Consider the following 10,935-nt stretch of genomic DNA (forward strand, 5'->3'; position numbering starts at 1 on the left):
AATATTAGAATTTAATAGATTGGGCTCTGTTGTTAATTGCAGCCTTTCATATTTTAGTAATGTGCTCTAATAGCCCTATTGTATACCATTAGCTGAGATAGATTTTTTTATCCTTAAGGAAGTTGTAATTATAACTGAGTTTATTCAAAGGCAGAGCCACAAATTGTTCGGTAAACCACCGTTTAATAAAAAAAAAAGTTTTTTCCCCCTGCTGTACCAAAAATATTTGAAACTGTGACTTTCAAACTGAGGTATCATTACACCCCTAATGTTTTCATTAATATGTATATTATGTCTAAAAATAGCCTGTTATTAAAATAGCTAAAAAAATAAAAAAAACTATTAGAAAAGGGGTTTCACAGCAGCACTCATGTCTTGGGTGGTAGAAAGTGTAGAGTGCTGATTTACAGTCATTTATGTGCTTGTCTTCAAATAGTATCTACTTTATGATACTAATTATGATATACTAATGTTCTTTTTTCTCTTCTCTTTCCTGACAGACTGTGAGTGAGAAAGACTGGCGAGACTTACTAAAAGTATCCATTTTTGCACATGTATTCACTCATCTGACATTTACAAAATAGCACACTTCTGTTATGTTATGTTCTGTATTGTAATTCTGTTATTCAAATACTATAAACATAAAAAACATTTTGGTGTATCAGCCACATGTGGGCCACATAAGGGCCGTCAGCCTTTACAGAACTCAGCCATATAAGAATACCATATAAGGTGCATATATCAGCCACGTCTGTTTTTATTATTTAACTCACTCTGGGTTGGATTATGGCACTGTTTTGGTCCAGGTCTGGCTAAAAAGATATGGACATCTTTTATGTAAAATATCTTACTCAGGACAGTACTAAATAAAAAATAACAAACATTTTGTATGATCTCTCTTATTTTGGTAAAATTATCCACATTTTCACAGATTCTGCAAGGGGTTCCCAAACTTTCGCATGCAACTGTATGTATATATATATATATATATATAGTGTTTTTTGTGAGTATCTGAACTTTTTGGAGAGAGTGGGTTAAGCCGTAAGCACCAAGCAACGAGAGCAACTTTGAATTTAAGAAAGCTGATTGGTCAAAAATATGTTGAGGAATAATACAATCTCCAAATACATAAATTTATGAAATTAATTTAAAAATCGTACAGTCAACTGCTGGAAAGGGTTCAAATATATAAAAGTCTGCAGGACATGGAGGATTTTTCTGAGGAACAGTGGCCAGTTTAACTGTTCAGGACAAACAAGCGACTCACGAACAACCATCACAACACAAAAAAACAGCCGTGGATCATCCAGGTAACCACACACAGTATTAAGATTCAATGGTGTGTAAACTTTTGAACAGGGTCATTTTTATAAATTCTGCTGTTATTTTGTCTAGTGGACTCTATGTAAACATCTATTATGTGAAAGAGCTTATTCAGGACAGTACTAAATATGAAAAAACATACAATTTTTGAAATTTCTCATATTTTGTTAAACTTTCTCCATATATTTGGAGATTCTGCAAGGGTATGTAAACTTTTGAGCACAACTGTTTATACACACACACACATATACACATACATAATATCTTGTCCCATTTTATCTAACTGTGAAATGTCTTTAAGGTCATTTCAAATCTCCAGTTGTACTATCTAAATAAAAGGGAAAAATAAGGGAAATAAATCTTTTGAAAAATGTGAAAATATCAAAAGATTTTTGGGAGTCTCGCTGTAATAATATTTTTATTTCATGACATTGGTAGACATTTTAGTTAATTTGGTTAGTAGTTAATTTAGTTAGTTCATTTGTATTTTCTTTTCTTGGATGTGTGTTTTATTAACTTGCGCGCGTAGTTCACACACACACACACACACACACAGCATCTTCTCTATTCACGTGTATATCTCACCAGCAATATACCTCAACCTCACACAAACATAGATATGGGGTTTTGCCTACAATGTTGACATATCGTCCATAAATAGGTGCAAACTCAAACGTTTTTGTGGCTCCTGGTGGAATGTTCTTAATGACTGCAGCCCTGTGGACAAACACAGAGAAAAAGAGAGTATATGCTTCTGGCAGAGGCATGCTTTTATCCAAATATGAAGCATTATATTCAATACCAGTGAACTTATGCAAGATGCCTCTACTTGACAGGACTGAAAACTACAAACCCATAAAAAACATAAAAGCATAGAGAGAGAATTAGCCTAACTAACTTACAGTGGATTGTTGTTGCCGTTGTTTTCCAGGCTGTTGCCGATACGAATCAGAGACCCCTCTATGTCCTCAAGCCCTGGATGTCGTTGACCCCCGTGAACAGTGATGGTAACCTTTTTTAATTTGTAGACTTTCTTCAAGTCAACCCTCCACCAGGATGGTCTGACAGGTTTAGTACAACTACAAGACCTCGGTTCACGTGGACCTCTATTTCCATCTACAACGTTTTGGGCATTACCTAAAATTATGGAAGATTGGACAGCTCTGGCACCAAGAGCAAGATTGCCTGTTTCCCATGGAACAAATAGCAGAACATTTAAACACTTAAACTAAATCTGTTCTTTTGTTGTGCTTGAATACATAAATTCCATTTTATATGCATAACTATGGATTATTGGTTTGGGACTGCTTTGACATCTCTGAAACATTTGTAAGAATATGTGTGTGTTTAATACTGAAAGGGCTTTAAAGTTCGAAATAGCACTCACCCGGAACACAAGTGGGATCGTATTCTGTTAATAAAGTATAGTAATAAGCGTTATTCACACATTAATGTGTACAGAAACAAATGAAATCACAGATGTTTTTCTCTGTCTTTTACCTGCGAAAACCTCAACTTCACACAAACTGAGAGCTCTGTGCATTCCAGGCAGAAAAATGTTGACATATCGCCCCTCGATAGGCGTAAAGTCAAATGATATTGTGCCTCCAGATGGGATGGACCAAACTGTGGCAGCCCTATGGACAAACACAAATAAAAAAGAGAAATAATAATAAAAAAAAAAAAAAACGGACTTTTTTTTTTTTTTTTCCGAAAATTAGTTTTACAAAAAAGTAAATGATAATTTTGACCTATTCAAGAAAAAGGAAAATGAGAAGAAAAATAAAAACTTTTCAATTTCAAAACAAATAATGAACCAATGCAACCTACACTGATCTAATAAAAAGAAATGCCTTCACAATTGTGTGAGGAATGAGAGAGACAGAGAAAACAGTGCTCACAGCTGATTGCTGTTGCCGTTGTTTGTCCATCCGTTGCCAATATGGATCTGAGCACCACTGATCTGGTCTTCACCACTAGTGATGGTCACCCTGGTAATGTGGTAGACTTTCATCAAGTCAACTCTCCACCAAGGGTTATTTTGAATCGCAGTCTGAGAGCATGTGTGCTTGTAATTTGTATCTCTCTTTCCATCTACAGCTTCATATGCCATTCCAATGGAATTGTATGTAGACGATTGGACAGCACTGGCTCCAAGAGCGAGATTTTCTGTTCAGAATGATATAGAAATTATTTTAATATGTCAGTTTCAAATAAAAACCCACCAATAAATGGGCCTGGGCACTGTTCAAGAAAGCAAACTGAAACTCATGATTGGTTTTAGTTTGACAAAACCCAGCAAATCCAGTCTGGCGTAATGATGCACTAGACGCTTGCTATAAACATATAGTTTACTAATGACTTTACTAACTAATGAATAATGAACGATAACTGCATTTTCACATGAAGGATCATCATCCAGAGTATGAATCGTCTGAATATGTTGACTATCACAGTAGATTAGTAAATTTGTTATGAACATTTAATAATAAGTAACCATAAAATATTACTTTTAACATTTTATCAATATAACATTAATTTACATAAGCACTGTTTTAATTCTATTTAAATACTCATCTAAAAATGCAGATACAGATAGAATATTCCCACTTTCAAAATAAATATATGTCGCGGTCCTACTCCTCCCGCTCCGAGCGGGATTCGAACCGCGGTCTCCGGCATGGGAGGCGGGTGCTCTAACAAGGATGCTAAAGGCCACGGCCTCTAGCGTCTGTCGCTAGAGCGCCACTTGAGATCGGGGAGTGAGGTTTAACCTGCACAGTACTTACCCGCTGGCCTCTGCTACATATATTATTTTAAAAATAAGTTATTTTGTCAGTGTGAGAGAGGGAGTTGTATCTGTTGTGTCAGAAATATCGGTTTGTGATCTAATATCCAGAATATAAGCAGGATAGTCATGTAGCATCTGTGACTGTGGCAATTATTCCAGTTAAAAACTTCTGCAAAACTCAATCCTGCTTTGTGGAACAGGCCTATAGTTTTTAATGACCAGCAGTTATCTAATTGTCTTCAGAATTCAACATGGTATCAGTAACAAATATATTACCTTAAACTTACTTGTCAATACAGCCTCACACAGCCCAGGCAGTAGAGAGAGCAACAGCATCACAAGTACACCCATCCTGACCACAGACACACAGCAATCAACAGATTATTGCAGTCTAACCTGATTACAGTCTATGCTGTGACCCTTTGCTGTTCATTGTGTGTCAGATTAGCAATGCATCTTTAAATCCGGTTGGCCGACTCATGAATGCCATTATCGGTGTTGCAAAAGCATGGCCCTTACCTGTCTCTCCTCAGTTTCAGAGTGGCTGAACCTCAGATCATGCGGCGGATATGCTGTACTGAAAAATAAACTTCTCTTTCAAAGAAGGAGGTCAGAACAAAAAAAAAGTTTTTTCTTATCTGCACATGCAGCTTCCTTTATTTCCGCAAACTCCAGTGACATGCAAGAAAAAGAAAGTATTGCTAAATGTTCCTTGTTAAAGCCCCTTCCCTTCTTTAGCAATCGTTTTATTCCTCCTGCATTCCCTCATCATGTTCATCTATTTAAAAGCCTGCAATCAGATCAACGCCTCAACTCTCTCCTTACTACCGTGACAGAATAACCGACCCAATCCTTCGAGGCTCAAATCACAACTACCTATAGATGGTCCTAGAGGGATATTTTGTAAGCCGCAGCCAGAAGCCTGATTCGGCCCAGAGCCAGTGCTTGCAGATCTGTGAATCTGCCCACCTGACTGAGGAGATCACAGCTGTCCTTGGGCCCTGACACACCAAGCTGATGCCCAGAGAACTAGTGGTGACAAAAGCCCACGTAGCCCCCGTGTCAGCTGCATCTGGGCTGAAACGCTGGGCTTGAACACACCGCAAAGACTCCAGCCAAACTCATATATGTTCATATATACTCACATAATGCAAAAACATAAATGTACATGTATGCACAGCAAAAAATGAAACGACATATGAATTTACACCCTGGTTATATACTGTATGTATAACAGATATTTTGACGTATATGTTGCTACATCCATAGGGCCGTATGTTTATTTTTCTGCTGCTGATGTCCCTGTGTTTTCTCTTGGTTTGTGTCTATCCACTGACAGGTTTGGGACTGCCGTCTGATTGGTGTTCCAGCTGGTCAAGGTGTGCCTGGAGCGGTGTATAATAACCCAAACAGAGGAGAGAGAAGGGTACTTCTGATCTTTACTGCAGTCTTCCAGCACCTAGACTCTTTATTTTCTTTATTCTTGGGATCTTTTGTAGGAATGGTAGCTTTTCTCCTGTGTTTTGACTAACGAGGGACTCAGGTAATTTATGATGTCTTTTGTTTTTATTTTATTTTCTGGTTAGTTAAGTTGTATCCAAAAAAACAACAACCTTTATTAAGATTGCTCTTTTGTTTATTGTTTTGGCCCTTTCCCCTCCTGAAGCCATTATTTCTATCCTACAGTGTGTTTAATGAAACATTGTCACATTCATTTCAATCTTTAATTTGGTGTTATCATGGTTTGTGTTTCCCCGGGACCTGGAGATGGAAGCTCTCTCTCTCTCTCTCCCTGTGTTTTTCCCTGCCCATCATACACAAATGCCTCATATATGAAATATACATACATGCTTATACAGAGTAAAAACATAAGTGTACATATATGCACAGCCATATATGAAACCTTTTACAAATTGTAACAATTTCATATATTGACATAAATATGCAATATGCATATATATATTAGTGTTGTCAAATGATTAATTGCGATAAATCACATTCAAAATAAAAGTTCTGTGTATATTTATTATGTGTATATAAATACACACACATACAGTATATATTTATATTCATGTAATTTAAATTATATATAAATATATTTAATATATAAATGTAACATTTCTCTTAAATATATGCATGCATGGGTGTGTATTTATATATACATAATAAACATACACAGTACACACATATATTATGTAAACAAAAACTTTTATTTTGAATGCGATTAATCGTTTAACAGCACATACCATGTGCATGCAATGTCGTAGTTATGTCGTCAGTTCAGGCATGAAGTTACCAAAAAGGTGAATAAAGCTGCCTTTAAACTGTGTGCATGCATGCAATATGTTATATATGCGTCACATTTAAGAACATGTCTCTGAAATGGTTTTAAAAACTGTCCTGAGGCACCCCAGCACTGTCTCCCTCATCTAAAATACCCAATTCAACTCATCCGCTCATTAGTTGAGACTTTCAGACCTGAAGTGGGTCAGAAAAGGTAAAGATGCATGTCAGATCTGAATCACATTCAACAGCAGCAGCAGCTTTTAAAGCAATATCAGGCAAATTAGCTAATAACCTGCTGCTGTGATGTCTATTAATCCAAGAACTAAAGAAAAAAGAGAAAATCTTTTATAGCTTTAAGGGGTTCATCTATATTTTATTTAGAATTTAGTGTTTGGTAAGTATTAATTTTCTGTATATTTCTGCTGAAGGGCACAGCTAGCTAAATATGTCATTTATTATAATGGGTTCATGTGAAGATTGTTTTAAGTTCACTTAAATTAGACGTTAAGTCTAATAAATGTTAAAATGGTCAGTTCTCAATTATACTGTAATGCTGAATGGCTGCAGTCAATGGTTAAATATTAAGACATAAGTAGTATTGATATCAGTGATGCTGGCCTTCAATCATAAAAAAGATGCCATTAAAGAAATATTAAAAATACACTGTTTTTATGTAGTTTGTTCATTGTACATTTGAAGACTGAATGTGAAATTATTGCAATATAAAAGTATATTTAAAAACTTTAATGTTAAGTAGGATTAATCACGATTAATCTTAGAAAAATAGTTCATTTTTTAATCGATTGACAGCACTAATAAATATATATATATATATATATATATATATATATAATGTTTATGTATGTATAATAAATATGTTGACATTTACATCTCATATACAAAATATCCATATATGACATACATGCAGGTCATATGCGCAGATGCATTGCAAAATAGAATAAACTGCTCACTTATCTTCCAAAGAAGGGGGTCAATAACATATGGCGTAAGAAAAAAAAAAACGCAAGTTAAGAAAATACTTTAGATTAGCAATAACAAATTTCATTTTCTTTTCTCAAGTGTCACTTAACTCCAGTCGTGAACAATCGGCCACACATTCAATTCTGAAATCTATCACCGGAAATTTCACAGTGAACTTTCTCACTACATGCATCATGTTAAGATGAAAAATGCATGGCCTGACTTCCTGTAGTAGCAGAAGTATGCTAAGGCTTACAAAGATCACTGTTGTGACAGGATTCATCCATCAGCAGATATGATAAAACTTATTAGTGCATAATTGTTCCTTTAATTTGAAAAACACACATAGCCAATCTTTCTGGAGGACTTTCATTTCAGAAAGTGGGTTCTACAGCTTATTTGGGTAAGTTCACTCAGAGTAAGTGGATAACCTCAAATTTCGGTTCCAAAAACAGAGCTAACGTACACTCAGACACAAATCTGTTCCAGGGTTAGTTTTCCATATAGTTTTTAATACATTATAATAACATGCAGTGTACATATTTTATTTTGCCTCAAAATACTTAAAACATTTTTTTTTTAATCACATATTTTTGATCTGCCTTTAGTTTTTTTCAATAGGATGATTTCTATATTAAAGATTTTCATGATAAAAAAAATATGTACGTGATTTTCCTTGGAGTTTGAGACAGTCAACAATGAAGTAACCATATAGAGCCATATTTTCCCTGTAAGAATTTTTAATTAATCAGTCACTTTTTACATTTATTTGGCATCAAACAAATAATAGAATTTTTTAACACCAATAAAAAGCATCAAGTTCTGCATCGCTGAAGTATGAAATTGAACTATGAGTGTGTTTATATATAATATATACACACAAGTGTAAACCTGCATGGTGTAAGCATGAAGGTCATATGGGCGAATGTATTGCAAAATAGAATTAACTGCTCACTTATCTTCCAAAGAAGGGGGTCAAAAACATATTGTGTAAGAAAAAAAACCGCAACTTAAGAAAATACTTTAGTTTTGCAATAACAAATTTAATTTTCTTATCTTCACATGCAGGTTTTGTTTATTTTCCCAAACACTGGTGACATGCACAAAAATGAAAATATTACTAAATATGTATAACCCCTTTCTAAATGAGAGTTAGGAAAGTCAGGAAATAACACCTACTACTATTTCAACATTCCAGCTAACTTGAAATGATGTTTTGTTGATTATCATGTTAGTAACAGGTGTCAAAGTTTGTTTAATGACACCTCCTAAAATGTCCTTGACATTTCCACCCCTGCCACCCATCTGGACCCGTTTATCCTCCGCCCACCACCACCATCCCCACTGCATCCACCACCCACATGACCATAGGGTTCAGTGTCTGGAAATGTGTTTTGGAGGGAAAATGTTGAAACGATTCAAAAACCATGAAAAAAGTATTGGATGGTTGGAACAGAGCAAAACAAAAAAAGTCATTACATGTATAAAGTATTCACATATTATTCAACAGTTTTCCAGTTTTTAACATTACATAAGTTAAATTTAGTTTAGAAATAAAAGAGTGCAATGGATGTTTTTATTATAGAAATGTTTCACATACAAAATATGCAGCTCATCAGCAGATCTATATCATATAGCCACTAAGGAACTACACTGACCAAAATGATAAACGCAACACTTTTGTTTTTGCCCCCATTTTTCATGAGCTGAACTCAAAGATCGAAGACTTCTTCTATGTACACAAAAGGCCTATTTCTCTCAAATATTGTTCACAAATCTGTCTAAATCTGTGTTAGTGAGCACTTCTCCTTTGCCGAGATAATCCATCCACCTCACAGATGTGGCATATCAAGATGCTGATTAGACAGCATGATTATTGCACAGATGTGCCTGAGGCTGGCCACAATAAAAGCCAACTCTAAAATGTGCAGTTTTAAAATATTTAAAAATATATTTCTGTGAAGTTGAATTATCATCAGCCATTACTCCAATTTTCTGCAGAAATCATTTAATGCTGATTTATTATCAATGTTAGAAACAGTGCTAAATGGTGATTTTCTAACCTGTGATTGTTTTTTTGATGATTGAAAAGTTGTTTATTTTTATTTTTTTATTTTTATTAAATAAATGCAGGCTTTATGAGCAAGAAATTTATTTCAAAAACATTAAAAATAATAAAAGTTCCAAACTTTTGACCGGTACTGTTTGTAGGCCTACATATCAATCAAACTTTATCTAAGGGAATCTCTTTTTTCCTTGACGTTATTGTTATTTTGCTGTTTTATTCAATTTATTCACAGTTCCAGAATACCACTTCAGTAGATAACCATAATTGCTTTTATCATTTGTGCTAGCTGGGTATGGGCAAGATTTCCCCCTCCCATTTAATTAATATTGCCTGCAGATATTGTCATATTATTAATATCAATAATATGATATTAGTGTTGCATTATTACCTTAAATATATATCAAGCCGAAGAGAAAGACACGATCCCTACTAAGCAGAAAAAAGTTATTTTCTAGTTAGTTGAAACTGAAAATATAAGTATTATGTTAGGTTAATCCTAATAATCAGCAGAATTTACATATCTGAGATCCTTTATTAAAACATAAAAAAAATGTTCTAGTGCTTTTAGCTTTGAATACAAACTTCTCTGCTTTTACTTTTGTAGCTATTTTGCTAGTCTGCTCCTGACGCGATGTCATTTATTGTAATAATAAGCGCAAATTCACTGGCGCTTTTTTAAACTCGTAATAAAGCGGTGAATGATATCTTTCCAGAAATTACGCCGATCGACAGAACAAGTTTATATTTAGAATAGATTGCAATCACTCCAAAATAGATAACAACTCACACCTGCATTAGGAGCTGCACTTCTTTGCGTGCCTATTAGCCGTTTTCTTTGCATAGTTCGCAGGACCTGAAGGATCCGTTCGTTACATAAACATTCAGAAGGTGGGACCAGTGGTGGAAAGAGTACTGAAAATATATACTCAAGTAAAAGTACCATTACCTTCCAAAAAATGTAGTTTGAGTAGAGTAAAAGTACTTGTCCAAAAAACTACTTGAGTAAGAGTAAAAGAGTAGAGTATTTAAAAGTACTCATGAGTATTGAGTAGTGGGTACTGAGCTGTGGATTCTACCCCCTCATAATAACTGCTCTACACTGCAATTTACATGTGTGACCCTGGAGCACAAAACCAGTCTTAAGTCGCTGAGGTATATCTGTAGCAATAGCCAAACATACATTGTATGGGTCAAAATATTTATTCTTCTTTTATGCCAAACATCATTAGGATATTAAGTAAAGATCATGTTCCATGAAGATATTTTGTAAATTTTCTACTGTAAATATATCAGAACTTAATTTTTGATTAGTAATATGCATTGCTAAGAACTTCATTTGAACAACTTTAAAGGAGATTTTCTCAATATTTAGATTTTTTTGCTCCCTCAGATTCCAGATTTTCTAATAGTTGTATCTCAGACAAATATTGTCCAATCATAACAAACCATACATCAATGGAAAGATTATTTACTCAGCTTTGTATAG

At 34.6% G+C, this 10,935-nt stretch overlaps 1 protein-coding gene across 2 annotated transcripts; it reads right to left on the minus strand.

Moving 5' to 3' along the window:
* Window positions 1-1,716: 1,716 nt before the first annotated feature.
* On the minus strand, window positions 1,717-4,693 carry LOC306861733 (uncharacterized protein). 2 transcript variants are annotated; one of them, XM_079404156.1, is made up of 7 exons: window positions 4,634-4,693; window positions 4,402-4,466; window positions 3,225-3,492; window positions 2,824-2,960; window positions 2,711-2,734; window positions 2,226-2,508; window positions 1,718-2,040 (listed from the first exon to the last, which is right to left on the minus strand). In XM_079404156.1, the coding sequence occupies exons 2-7, from the start codon at window positions 4,463-4,465 to the stop codon at window positions 1,905-1,907; spliced, it is 912 nt and encodes a 303-aa protein (XP_079260282.1). In that variant the 5' UTR covers window position 4,466; window positions 4,634-4,693; the 3' UTR covers window positions 1,718-1,904. The 2 variants fall into 2 exon arrangements, with proteins under 2 accessions (XP_079260283.1, XP_079260282.1); XM_079404157.1 differs by having other exon boundaries at window positions 1,717-2,040; window positions 4,402-4,656.
* Window positions 4,694-10,935: the final 6,242 nt, after the last annotated feature.

This window comes from Barbus barbus, assembly GCF_936440315.1.
Source record: "Barbus barbus genome assembly, chromosome: 42".
In the NCBI taxonomy this organism is placed as follows: Eukaryota; Metazoa; Chordata; class Actinopteri; order Cypriniformes; family Cyprinidae; genus Barbus; species Barbus barbus.